Source organism: Mastigoproctus giganteus, chromosome 5 (genome assembly GCF_048544385.1).
Source record: "Mastigoproctus giganteus isolate SK-2022 chromosome 5, ASM4854438v1, whole genome shotgun sequence".
NCBI lineage: Eukaryota > Metazoa > Arthropoda > Arachnida > Uropygi > Thelyphonidae > Mastigoproctus > Mastigoproctus giganteus.
Window position 1 is genome coordinate 146191650 of NC_143579.1, and position 14858 is coordinate 146206507.

The 14858-nt window shown below is 37.9% G+C and overlaps 1 protein-coding gene across 1 annotated transcript in view; it reads right to left on the minus strand.

Annotated features, from left to right (window-relative positions):
- LOC150085750 (AP-5 complex subunit beta-1-like) overlaps nt 1–14858 on the minus strand; it is an 842186-nt gene that overhangs the window by 202489 nt on the left and 624839 nt on the right. The window contains exon 19 of the mRNA XM_090374678.1: nt 13297–13376. Within this exon, the coding sequence (XP_090230804.1) occupies nt 13297–13376 (80 nt within the window). The remainder of the gene's footprint in view (nt 1–13296; nt 13377–14858) is intronic.

The window sequence follows — 14858 nt, forward strand, 5'->3', positions numbered from 1 at the left end:
CCCAGAAGTCAACTATCCATCAGTTGCACATATTTGCTACGAATATACTCGTAGCTGCACCTGAAAGGCAAGTCATAGCAGTTCAAGTTAACTCGCAGTCAGCATCCTGGGCCAGATTGCCAAGTATGAATTAACTCGTAGTCGGCATTCAACGTGTTACGGACACATGTTTACTAGGCTTTTTTTGCATATTGTAGTCTGTAAAGTTCACCTTTAAATTATTGACCATCACTATTGAAACACCCTGTATATCAAGGTTAAACTAATTAGCATTAGTAGAGGTACATGATGTAAGAAAGCAAGTTCATACAGCATCAGCCATGAAAAAAAAAAAAAAAGAAAAACCCATTTCACTGATCCATTCGTTCAAGTGTTTGTCTAGTTCTCCCTTGAATTTATTTAAGCTATCATTCACAACAACAGATGGAAGTTTGTTCCAGCAATAAACTACCCGCTGGCTAAAGGCAAACTTCCGCACATCTATTCTACAACTATCTTTCCTCAGTTTGAATCTATGCCCCCTCAGGTTTGTAATCTGTGCAAGAGGAAGAATCCCATCAGCATTGAGCCTGCTCAATCCATTCAAGGCCTTATACACCTCAATCAGATCGCCTCGCAAGTGCCTTGTTGCCAGAAGCTGCAATTTGCAGAACTTAAGCCTTCCTACATAAGAGCACCCCTTTGTTCACTTCACCAGCCTTGTCCTTCTCTGTACCCGTTTCTAGTAACTCTACATCCTTCCTAAAATGAGGCATCTGGACCTGTACACAGCTCAAGGTGTGGCCTGACCATTGCCTTATACAAGGGAATAATCACCTCCTTATCCCTGCTCGCAAAATTCCTGTATATCATTGGACGAGACCCCATGACCTACTCCAGCAGCCTGTCTGCACTGTTCAGAAAACTTCATATCTGATTGCACAATTACCTACAGGTCTCTTTCATTCTCCACTACCCTGAGTGTAAAACCACCCAGTGGGTACATTTCTTTGGGATCACTTTGCATTTGTCAATGTTAAACTTCAGTTGCCACTTCTCAGCCCATCTGCCCAACTTTTCCAGATCCTGTTGCAGCAGCACACTGTCACTACTGTTATTAACAACCCTGGCAACCTTTGTATTATCTGCAAATTTGACATTAAGCTTGATATACCTTCAACAATATCATTGATAAATATACAAAACAACAATGGTTCCAACACCGAACCCCAAGGGACACCACTAATAACCTTAGTCCACATAGAGCAGTATCCATTGATTACCACTCTCTGTCTTCTCCCACTCTACCTTCCTTTATTCAATGTAGCAACTTGCCCTTAATGCGATACTGATTCAATCTGTACAGTAGTCTTCCATGTGCAACAGTATCAAAAGTTTCCTGAAATCCAAGTATATGATATCAAAATTACTTTTTGCCTCCAGTTCATTTGTGACCACATCATAGTATTCAATCAAACTGGTCAGACAAAACTTACCCTTGACAAACCTATGACGTGTCTAAATTATCACTGCTGTCTTGTCTAGATGATCCTGCAAAGCTTCTTTAACTAGTGGCTTCATTATTTTTCCTGGAACAGAAGTCAAACTAACAGGTCTCTAATTACTAGTGTCACCCTATGATTCCCCTTTGTGAATTCGAGATACATTTGCACATCCCCAGTGTGTGGAGACTTCACTCGAGTCCAAGAATGCTCTTTTAATTATGGCTAATGGTTGTTTGCTAACTTCCTTTACCACCTCCTTTAATATAACTGGATAGATCTCATCTACCCCCAGGTGCCTTTCTTATGTTTAAATTCAACAATTTCTCCTCCACTTTGCTCTCAGTTATTACAAAATCATTTAACTCCCCGTTAGAGTTTGATAAACATCTGGCCCTCTCCTCCTTGAATAACTCCCCATGTGTGAATGTAGATGCAAAATACTCATTTAGTTTGGCAGCTATTTGAGAATAATTATCTACTCTCAAACCATTGATATCAAGTTGAGCAATCTGATTTAGAGCAATTCCTTTTAGAGTTTATATAAGTAAAGTCTTTGCTGTTTTTCTTTGCATACTTTGCCAAAGATCTTTCATAATCTGCTTTTGCTTGCCTAACCTCCTTTGTGACTTGGTTACAGAGTAGCTTGTATCTACCCTAGGCTTCTGTGTTGCCTGCCAATTTATGTGCATCTCATGCATTTTTCTCCTCTGCCATGAGTCTCATTAGTTCATCTGACCTCCATTTGGGCCTAAACTTAGAGCAGTATTTCTTAGTTAGAAAAAAAAGCCTAGTAGGTTCCAAAATTACTTCCTTGAATGCTTCCCATTTAGAATTTGCTGTTGGTAACATCATCAGTTGGTCCCACGGTATAGAACCTAAAAAATCTCTGAGACCACTGTAGTTGCCTTTACGAAAGCAAAAACCCTTCCCTTTACCCCTGATGATAGGGGAATCATACTCTGATCACTGACTCCTAGTGGTTCCTTTATCTGTAAATTCTTAATGCATGAATAATCACTGCTGATAATCAGATCAAGAGTGTTTGCTACTCTCTCTTGTTGCCTCTCTAACGTGCTGCTGTAGAAAACAATTATCCAATAAATCCACAAAAGCCTTACTAGTGTGCAAGTAACCAACCCAAAGTTCCAGTCTATATCTGGGAAGTTAAAATCCACCATTATAAGACACTCTAATTTACTGGCCCACTCTATTTCTCTGTAGAATTGTTCATTGTACTCATTAGACCTATAACAAACTCCTACCCTCATTTTTGTTTTCCCAGTGCTTATGTCACACCAAACTGACTCAACACTGCACTATTCATCTATGTCAACTGGATGCACTTCCTTAGATTTTATGTGTTTCTTAACTAACAGCATAACCCTTCCTCCTTTCCTATCCTGTCTATCCTTTCTCTACACATTGTACTCTCCAAATTCCACTTCTGCATCTCTTATATTTGAGTGATACCACGTTTCTGATATCCTGACAATATCCGTTTTGATGTCTTATCCAGCAATTCAAATTCATCAAATGTATTTACTATTCTCCTAGCATTTGTGTACATGCAAATATATGCACCTGTTCTTACTCTTAGATACTCTAACACAGCCGATGTATTTAATTGTTTCATGACTCCCAGCAGTTCCTGAAATCCGCAGCAACTTCCTTTCTGGGCTTCTGCTCATTCCAATAGAAGTAGTACAAGAATAATTTCCACCTCTGCCTGCGGTTACTGTTAATCTATTAGTCTGTTAATCCTCCAAAACTAGCAGTTTCCCGACCCACCTAACATTGCCTCGATAGCATCAGCAAATATTCTTGCACCCTTTCTATTTAAGTGTATCCCATCCCTATAGAAGAAATCTCCTGTTAACAAGCACAGACTATGATCAGAAAAATTCTATCCTATGAGCTCTGCACAATCTCTATGAGCCGAATTGATTGACAAGGCTCTCATAATATACTCCCTCCTATTGTGTCTGGGTAGGATTGCAGGCACTTTCAAATTTAACCCTAACCCGCAACTTTTTTTCAACATTGACCTGTACTTGCTAAGTAAATGCCAACATGTACAACAATATCACCTTTTGCACCCTTAAAAGATGATATCTGCTCTACAACGTCATCAACATTTTGTCCCTGGCAGACATACCCTGGTCCTATTACACCTATCCTTTTTGCACAATATATTTCCCGTTTCCCTGACAATTGAGTCACCAACAATAAGTAGCTCCTGTGGGATCAGTGCATTCTGCCCTGAAGGTTGCCACTGTGTTGCCTGGTGCATAAAAGTGAGCTCTGGCATTGAGTTGGGCAGCTGAGAGGTTGATGGGGCCCATCATTTCCTTTGAGGGCATCTACCCGACTCTTGAAGCTCTCATAGACACCCATCAGAATGCAGTTGGTGCCTAATTTCATCACATTCTCTGCACTTAGCACACATACAAAGACATCCTCCATGGCTAGATCACATCCTGTTAGAGAGAGAGAGAGAGAGAGAGATCCACAAACGTCTCATTTTGCAAATTTTTTAGACTACGATGCATTGGAGAATTGCCCTCTTCAGTTCTCGCATGAACCACAGCACTTTAGCTACTTCGCGCATGTTGCTTTGCTGCTCTAGTCTGGGGCATGGTTTCCATTTAAATAGAATTTAATTAACAATAAAAATTAAAAGAATTTATAAATTTAATTGATTAATTGCCAATACTATACTACATTACCAGACTCCTACTACAGTGCTATGTATTACGGCATCTAGTTTTACGTTAAACCTTGCACTATTTAGTTTGAGATATATACATAATGCTATGGTGTATCGATACTACACAATGGTGGGAAGTTTTGAACGGTACAAGTTTTACCGATACTAAGTAATAACCCCAAAAATCTCCATCTAAGTTCAAAATAAACTTAGTATCGTAACTAGGAATATAAAGCTACTCCTAGAAAATAAAGTAATAAGCCAATTAAGTCCAAAATATATTAAACTTTTAAGAAAAACTTCCCTATTACCTGGAGCTGTAAAAACTTTGCCCGCACTGAGCTAATCTTGTTTCCAGTCAATTGAAGTTCGTAATTGACGTTCGAGAACAGCTGTCTTTTAATGGCATAAAAGGTGGTACTGTTGACAAATGGCACTAATGATATTAAGAGTAGGAGATATGAGGCCTTAATTAAGAAGTACAGAACACTGGTTAGAAAAAAGTCACGAGTTAGGATTGAAATTAAAATTGCGTGCAACCCAACCCCGCCATGACAGGAAGGAATGTATGATAAGAGCCTTGTCAATCAATTTATACCCGGAGAGACTGTGCAAGATTCATGTAGTAGAATTTATCACAGTATGGTCTGTGCATGTTAACAGGATAGACTGTTCTACAGAGATAGGATACACTTAAATAGAAGGGGTGCAAGAATATTTGCTCATGCTAATCAGGTAGTATTAGACAGTTCGGAAAACTGGCAGTCTGGAGGATCACAGAATACTAGATTTGCAATAGCAGCAGGCAGAGGTGAAAGCAATTCTTCAATTGCATCTATTAGAATATGTGGGCACCTTTCCAGGCTGCCTACATATTCTAATAGGAGAATGATAGCATCTTTGGATTAAGGGGAGTTCCCTATGGAGATGTGTGAATGTATACCCACTTCACTAAGCGGAATCAAAGGCTCTTATCATGAATTATTACAGACCTGATTGATTTCTGTTCCAGGAAAAATATATGGCTTATATTTATTTCACTGGTGAAAGAAGTAATACAGAAAATCTAACCAGGAATGCAGTTACTGCAGTCACAGCATGGACACATTACAAGGTGACCACTGTGACCAATCTGATAGATACTATGACACAGTAACAAAGGAACTGGATGCAAAAAATAATTTTGACATCATATACTTATATTTCAGAAAAGCTTTTACTACTGTTATACATGAAAGTTTGTTATTTGGTTTTTAGGAGCATTAACAACTAAGGCCATATTGCTCTGGGATATGCGGTGGTCATTCCCTGACCTTTCCGCATCCTCCATATTTGGTGGTGACAGGCTCGAACCCTAGTCTAATCAAGAAGCCTGTGCTATGCACTGCTGCTGCTCCTTCCCAACTGGCTACGGAGGCGCATACACATGAAAGGCTGCTATACAAATTGGAGCAGTGTGGCATTAGGAGCAAGCTACTGCTATGGCTGAATGGAAGAGTGAGAGTTGTTATTAATGGGCAATAGTCTTCTTGGGATAATGTTATCAGAGAAGTTACCCAGCCTTTAGTGCTAGGTCTACTGTTGTTTTTTATATACACTGGGGCCCCAACATCCGATGGTAATTCATTCCACAAAAACCATTGTATGTTGAAAATATTATAAATTGAAACCAATAAAACACTGATTTCCTGTAATTCGTTCCCCAACAATAGATAAAATAGGTATTTCTTGCATGATGTACTTCATTTTTACATTAAAAATGAGTTTTTTTTTATAAAGTTTACTTAATAAATAGTCATAAAATATCTTAAAATAAAAAAACAAACAAAAAACAGACTTCAAATGCAGAGTTGATGAAATCAATGGTGGTGTAGCGGTGGTGGGACTATATCAAGCGTCACATGTAGTAGTAGTAGTAGTAGTGGCATGTGATGCAAGAAAGCAAGTGTATGAGCTTATGCAGCATCAGCCAAAAAAAAAAAAAAAAAAAATTACACCATTCCCTCCAAATGCCTGTCCAGTTCCTCCTTAAATTTATTCAACCTATCAACTTCCACAACGACAGATGGAAGTTTGTTCCGGCAATTAACCACCCGCTGGCTAAAGGCAAATTTCCGCACATCTATTCTACATCTGTCTATTCTTAATTTGAATTTATGCCCCCTTAGGTTCGTAATCTGAACAAGTGGAAGGATCCCATCAGAATTCAGCGTGCTCAACCCATTCAAGGCCTTATACACCTCAATCAAATCACCGCGCAGGTGCCTAGTCTCCAGCCACTGCAATTTGCAGAACTTAAGCCTCTCTTGGTAAGAGGATCCCTTCATTCCCCTCACCAATCTTGTTGCCCTTCTCTGTACATGCTCAAGTAAATCTGCATCCTTCCTAAAATGAGGCCTCCAGACCTGTATGCATTACTCAAGGCGTGGCCTGACCACTGCCTTATACAGAGGGACAATCACCTCCTTCTCCCTGCTAGCAAAATTCCTATATATATCATTGACAAAACCCCATGACCTGCCCTGGCAGCCTGTCTGCACTGCTCAGAAAACTTCATATCTGACTGCACAATTACTCCTAGGTCTTTTTCATTTTCTACCACCTTAAGTGTAGTACCACACAGTTGGTACGTTTCTCTGGGGTTACTTCTACCCATATGCAGTACTTTGCATTTGTCAAGATTAAACTTCAATTGCCACTTCTTAGCCCATCTGCTTAAATTATCTAGATCCTGTTGCAGTAGCACACTGCCATTACTGTCATTAACAACACTGCCAACCTTTGTATCATCTGCAAACTTCGACATTAAGCCTGATATACCTTCATCAATATCATTGATAAATATACAAAACAACAGTGGACCTAACACCACTAATAACATTAGTCCACAAAGAGCAGCACCAATTGATTACCACCCTCTGTCTTCTCCCACTTAACCATCCTTTTATCCATTGTAGCAACTTACCCTTAATACCATTCTGCTCCAATTTGTACAATAGTCTTCCATGCGCAACAGTGTCAAAAGCTTTCCTGAAATCCAAATATATGATATCAAAATTATTTTTTGCATCCAGTTCCTTTGTAACCACATCATAATATCCTATCAAATTTATCAGACAAGACTTTCCCTTAACAAACCCATGCTATGTCTGAATTATTGCTGCAGTCTTGTCTAGATGATCCTGCAATGCATCTTTAACCAGTGACTCCATTATTTTACCCGGAACAGAAGTTAAACTAACTGGTCTGTAATTACTCGTGTCTCCCTTCGAGATCCCCCTTTGTGAATTGGGGATACATTTGCACATCTCCAGTCCGAGGGAACCTCCCCTGAGTCCAAGGATGCTCTCATAATTATGGCTAAGGGTTTGCTTAGTTGCTTTGCCACCTCCTTTAATATAACTGGATTGATCTCATCCACCCCAGGTGCTTTTCTTATGTTTAACTTCAACAATTTCTCCTCCACTTTGCTTTCAGTTATTACAAAATCATTAAGTATCCTGCTACAATTTGATAACCTTCTGCCATTTTCAAACCTTAATAATTCCTCATGTGTGAATGTAGATGCAAAATACTTATTCAGTTTGTTTGCTATCTGAGCAGGATCATCAACAGTCGAACCATCGATGTCAAGTGGACCAATCAGATTCATCCCCTTCCTTTTAGAGTTTATATAAGTAAAGAAATCCTTGCTGTTTTTCTTAGCATCTTTTGCCAAGGATTTCTCGTAATCGGCCTTCGCCTGCCTAACCTCCTTTGTGACCTGATTACAAACTAGCTTATATCTGCCATAGGCTTCTGAGTCGCTTGATAATTTATATGTATCCCATGCATTTTTCTTCTCTGTTACGAGTCTCATTAGTTCATTAGATAACCATTTAGGCCTAAACCCTGAACAATATTTCTTAATAGGTATGAAACTTTTAGTAGCATCCACGATTAATTCCTTGAATGCTTCCCACTTAGAATTTACTGTTGGTAACATAGTCAGTTTATCCCACTGTACAGAATTTAAAAACTGTCAGAGACCACTGTACTCACCTTTACGGAAGCAAAAACCCTTTCCTTTACCCCTGATGGTAATTAAATCTTTAAGAAAATCCCACATCAGTACACTGTGATCACTGCTACCTAGTGGTTCCTTTATCTGCAAATTCTTAATACAAGAATGATCACTGCTGATAACCAGATCAAGAGTATTACTTTTTCTGGTTGCCTCTCGAACATGCTGCTGCAGAAAACAATCATCCAATAAATCCACAAAAGTCTGACTAGTGTGTGAGTGACCAACCCACAAGTTCCAGTCAATATCTGGGAAGTTAAAATCCCCCATTATAAGACATTCCGATTTACTAGCCCACTCTATTTCTCTGTACAATTGTTCATTGTACTCATTCGAGTCATTAGGCCTATAACACACTCCTACTCTTATTTTTGCTTTCGCAGTGCTTATGTCACACCAAACTGACTCAACAGTGCACTGTCCATCTATATCAACTGGATGCACTTCTTTTGATTTTATGTTTTTCTTAATTAACAGCATAACACCTCCTCCCTTTCTATCCTGTCTATCCTTTCTGTACACATTGTACTCCCCAAATTCCAGATCAGCATTCCTTATATCTGTGTGACACCACATCTCTGCTATCCCAACAATATCCGCCTTTGATGTCTTGACCAACGCTTCAAATTCATCAAATTTATTTACTATACTTCTAGCATTGGTATACATGCAAGCATACATGCTCCTACTCCTATTCCTAGTTACCCTAACACATCCCATATATCCACCTATTTCAGGATGACTGCCATCCGTCCCTGAAACCCCCAACACCCCACGCTCCAGGTCGCTACTTATTCTAATAGAAGTTGTGCAAGAATCACTTCACCTCTGCCTACGGCTATTGTTAAACTATTAGTCCTTGTATCCCCCCCCCCGCAAGCTATCAGTTTTCCGACCACCTAACACTGCCTCGATAGCATCAGCAAATATTCTTGCGCCCTTTCTATTTAAGTGTATCCCATCCCTATAGAAGCAGTCTCTCCTGTTAACAAGTACAGTCCAGGCTGAAAAAATTCTACCCCTTGACCCTTGCACATTCTTTCCAGGGCCGAATTGATCGACAAGGCTCTCATCATATACTCCCTTCTATCGTGTCTGGGCAGAATTGCAGACACTTTCAAATTCAACCCTAATTCGGTTTTTGTTCAACAGTGACCTGTACTTGTTAAGTAATTCTGCCTGTCTCCTACTCCTAATATCATTAGTGCCAACGTGTACAACTATATCACCTTTTGTGCCCTTAAAAGATGATATCCGCTCTACAACGTCATCAACCTTTGCCCCTGGCAGACATACCCTGGTCCTGTTCCACCTATCCTTTTTACAAAGCATGTTTCCCATTTCCCTGACAATAGAGTCTCCAACAACTACTAGTTTCTGAGGGACCAGCGCATTCTGCCTTAGGGGTTGCCACTATGTTGCGTGATGACCAAGTGCAAGCTCTGGCATTGATGTGGGCAGCTGAAAGCCTGATGGGCCCCTCAATATAGATCTTTCGAGGGCATCCACCCTGTCCTTCAAACTCTAATATAGGCCCATAACAATGCTGAGTTGTCGCCTGATTTCCTTATACTCCTTACATCGTGCACACAAAAAGACATCCTCCATGGCAATATCTTGTTCCGTTCCAGAAAGTTCGCAAACATTTCACAAGTCGCACATTTTTTTAGGCTCTAATGCATTGGAGAATCGCCCCCCTCAGTTCTCCCTCGAGTCACAGCACTCTTGCCACTTTGTGCCCGTTGCTTTGCATTTAGGTGACTACTATAGTTCTATAGTAGTCTCCTAAATGTTTCTGTAAAATCATTGGCTGCTAGAAAACACAACCATTGCCCTCTGGTGTAAACTGAAAGAGAGCAATACCAAGTGATAAATACTTAGTATAGTTAAGGGCTAGTTGTAACAATACAAAATGAGAGGGAACTATTATCATAAGATATCGTCCAATAAATTTGGATGATATCTTATGATATCAAATATCCAATAAATTGATGCCCTATATTATTCCAATCTTCTGTTGAAGATTTGAAAAATACATGTAAAGTGGAGCAGGTATGGGATACTTGTGAACAGTATAAACTTCTCAGAAGAAATATTAACAAAATAAAATCTAAGGCAATATAAAAATGAGGTAATTTATAACGAATGCAAAAAGGATGAATATATATATATATTGAAAAAATATATTATTAAAATATAACCCGTTTGAGATGCAAATGATATGTTTGAACATAGCAGAAGGTTAGAATGATAGGTTTGAACAGATGACACTTTGTATCATCTGTTCAAACCTACTATCTCATAGCTAATAATATTCTTTTCTCCTCTCTTTATAAGAGGATTCACTGTTTATTGGACTATTTTCTTTATTATTACTGTACTTATATCTAATCATATGGCAAAAGATAGACACTGAAAGGCAGAAGAGAGGCTTAGGAAGACCCAAATTAAGGTGAAAGGATACAATTATACTGGAAAACTTAATGGATACAACAAACTGCAAGCTCAATGTGTAAAGAAATAAAGAAGACTTACATCTAACTTTCAGGGTATTTGCAAATACAACTAAAAAATGATTTTTTTTTTAATTATCTTAAAACACTATAATTCACACTACTTTCTGTCGTGTAAATTTTACTTATTAGCCAGTTGGAAAATCTGGAAATAATGTAGTATTATTATGTAGAATAATTCTCATGTCTTTTAGTTTCATGTTGTATTTTTAAATTAAATTTTGACTGAAATCATGTCCTCAGACAAGAGCAGCAAAGAAAAATGCTCATAGTAAGAGGAATGCTTTAGATGGAGTGGAGAACTGCAAAGAGCAGTGCAAATTAATTCAAAATTCTGATGAGAGCTTGAATAATAGGGTTTATGCCCTTGAGTAAATTAAACTGAGGGATCTATTAAAGCCCCATATCCATATTTCAATGCTAAGGCTTACACTCATGCATTAGACAAAACAGCAGCCAACAGCAGGACAGAAAGTGCTGGTCCCTCAGAAGGTAGTTATACTCAGTGACTCTACTGTCACAGGCAACAGGAAATATATTGTGCAAAAAGGACAGAGGGAATAGCACCAGGTTATGTGAGCCAGGAGAAAAAAAAGGGGTACTACTGTAGAACAATCATCATCTTTTAAGGGAAGAATCTGAAGATTTACAAAACAGGTATGTAAATTACATAACAGGCAATGTTGAGTAACAGTTGTGAGTTAGCATTAAATCTGGAAGTGTCCGCAATTCCAGGCACCATAAGATAATGAGATAATGAGAACTTTTGTCAATCAATTCAGCTCTGGAGAGACTGTGCAAGGCTCGTGGAGAATTTTTCCTCAACATGGTCGTGCTTTTAACAGGTGATATTATTTTTACAGATATGGAATACACTTAAATAGACGGATAGCAAGAATATTTGTTGATGCAGTCGAAGCAGTTTTAGGGAGGTTGAAAGGATATACACACTACTAGGTTAACAATAGCTACATGCAGAGATGAAAGTGATTCTTGCACTGCTTTTATGGAATATACAGCAGCTTGGAAAGTGAGGTGTCAGACATTACAAGGCCTGCTGAGGGTCCTCATGAGACAAGCAAATACATGTATATTTGTTGTATACAAATGATAGAATACAGTAAATAAATATGATGAATTTCTATTTCGAAAGTCATTCATGAGCTGCAGGTAGGAAATAATTTCAACATTGTTTACTCAGATTCATTTGACTCAGTCTCACATTGTATGAACTGGAACATGTTGGAAACATAGGAAAAATCCTAAGATGGATTGCAGGATGATTGCAGGCAGGAAGCAGAGGGTTGTGAAAAAAAGGTTATTCTATAGATTAGGTTAATGTAAGAAGTGAGGTTCTTCATAGATCAGTACTGAGTCTACTCCTTTTTTTTTGATATTCTTAAATTACATCGGTGAAAGGTTAGCAGATATCATGTCAAAACTTGCAGATGATATCAAGATTTGTAGAGTAGCTAATGATCAGTACCGGGCATAGCTTCTTCAGGACAACTTAAACTTCATATATGGTCAAAAAAAGTATTAGCTTTCTTTTAATGCAGCAAGATCTTACACTTGGGGAATGGCAACCCCAAAATAACTTAATTTAACTAGGTTTTCTTGCACCATTTGGTGGGGTTAAACGAAAAATAGCAGAGAAATGAGATTTGGAGGTTAAGATATATTTACATGAAGTTCTGTAACAGTGGAAATAGGTGGCAAGGAGGACCAGTGGTCCTATATCAATGATTTATTGAACATTTGCCTTGTAGAGAGATGGAGAGATCATAATACCACTGTATAAAGCAATTGAGAGACCACAGTTGAAATACTGTGTCCAGGTATGGAGAGAACATAAAAAAAGATACTGAGCTTCTTGAAAGAGTCTAATGATGGGCAACACAACTGATGAGATCTGCAAAAGGGTGTCTGTGTGAAGAAAATTTTAAATATATAGGCTGCAGAGCTTGGATATTTGAGGACCTTAGAGGATATCTGATTGAGGTGAAAGTAAAATGAACAATGGTGAAAATTTCACTGTTATAAATGATTCTAGAACTAGGGGCTATAAATTCAAATTATGAAGGGAGATGTGTTTAGACTGGATTGCAGAAAGTTTTCTTTTAGCCAGTGAGTTAATTATTGGAAATAATGAATTCACTTTTAAGTTGCCTCCATCGGTGGTTAAGGCTGACAGCTTAATGAAATTCAAAGCTCAGTTGGATAGATACCTACATGGGGAGAGCTAAATAGGTGGTTGATTTGGCCGGTGCAGCAAATCCCTGGGTTTCCTTGCACCATATGACTAATATTAATACTAAAATATAAATAAATAAATATGACACATATACAAATTAGGAAAAAAAAAATTTATGTTGGCCATTCATATGGCTCCCTGATGACACACACACACACACACACACACACACACACACACACACACACACACACACACACACACACACACACACACACACACACACACACACACACACTTTATTAATTTCCACAAATATAAATCACAATACGCACATGTTGCAGAAAAACTGGAATCCGTATCACTGGTTGGAAACTGGGAGATAATACGTATTTGGTATAACTGCTAAGAGTTTCTGAAAGTACAAAATTTTGGTTAACAATTAATATTATATGAAGAATATCAAGTAAGTTTTTAAAGGAATTTTATGACAACTGCAACAAAACAACCACAGTATTTTCCTATATAATCTGTATTTTTATTTATTTTTATTTTATATTTGAGGAAAACTGTATACTGAAGCTCATGGATGTTCTTAGAAAATACTGTATTTGACCACACTCCATTTGGCAAAATTACAATCCAATGGAAAAAATAATGAAATATGTTACAAATATTAATGTACCTATAGCTGCCACAATTCAACTTTCAAAAAGCTAAAAATGTGGAAATTGTAAGCAAGAGGAGGAGGGGAGCAAGAATTTTTGAAAAATTCAGACTTTTTATAAAAATTTCAATACTAATATACAAATTTTATATTGAGATACAGCCATAAGATAGTTTAACAGTATAATATGCTTAAAAACATTAGCTTACTTAGAATTTTCTGTTTGTGGATGGATTGCAGTTTGGCTGACAAAAGCATTTCTAAAATTTCACAAGAAAGAGAAGAGCTGAATAATGTTTTTATTTTCATGAATAATTCTTAATTACTACAACTAAACTTCAAAATATATTTATTAATAAAAATGTACAAATAAAATATAAATGGCATTAATAAAAAACACACATCAAAATATTAAAGTGCTAAAAATAAAATCAAAAAATGCACAGATATGGAATCTGTATGGTTCCTTCTGTATATCAACTGCAACATTGACAACAGTCTGCCTGTCGTCCGGTTGATATACAGAAGACAGTGAGTATAAACATATGAACTAAAAAAAAAGTGTAAAGTTTTATAACTGCAAAAAAACTGTCATGTAAAATAAAAGTGAAGAGAGGAAGGAAAGGTTTCTGAATATTCCAAGGTTAACTTCCAAAACACTCCAGTTCATTCATGAGTTAAAAGGGAAGGAGCAAGGAAGAGCAGACCATTGGTGACAACTTATGCAGCACAATAAATTCAAAGGTGGGATGTATTTGCATACCATCATTTCTGTTCAAAGTGCATCTAGTGCTGCATATTAGCATTAGCATTAGTAGAGGCATTTGATGCAAGAAAGCAAGCTTATGCAGCATCAGCCAAAAAAAAAAATAAAAAAAAAATAAAAAAAAAATAAATAAATAAATAAAAAATAACCACTTCTACTTCACCCCTCTGTTCGTTCGAAATACCTGTCCAGCTGAGCCTTGAACTTATTTAGGCTATCAACTTCCACGACAAGGGATGGAAGTCTATTCCACCAACCAACCACCCACTGGCTAAAGGCAAATTTCCTCACGTCTATCCTACATCTGTCTTTTCTCGATTTGAATTTATGCCCTCTCAGGTGATTATTCTGAGCAAGAGGAAGAATCCCATCAGCATTGAGCATGCTCAAACCATTCAAGGCTTTATACACCTCTATCAGATCACCTCGCTGGTGCCTAGTCCCCAGACACTGTAATTTGCAAA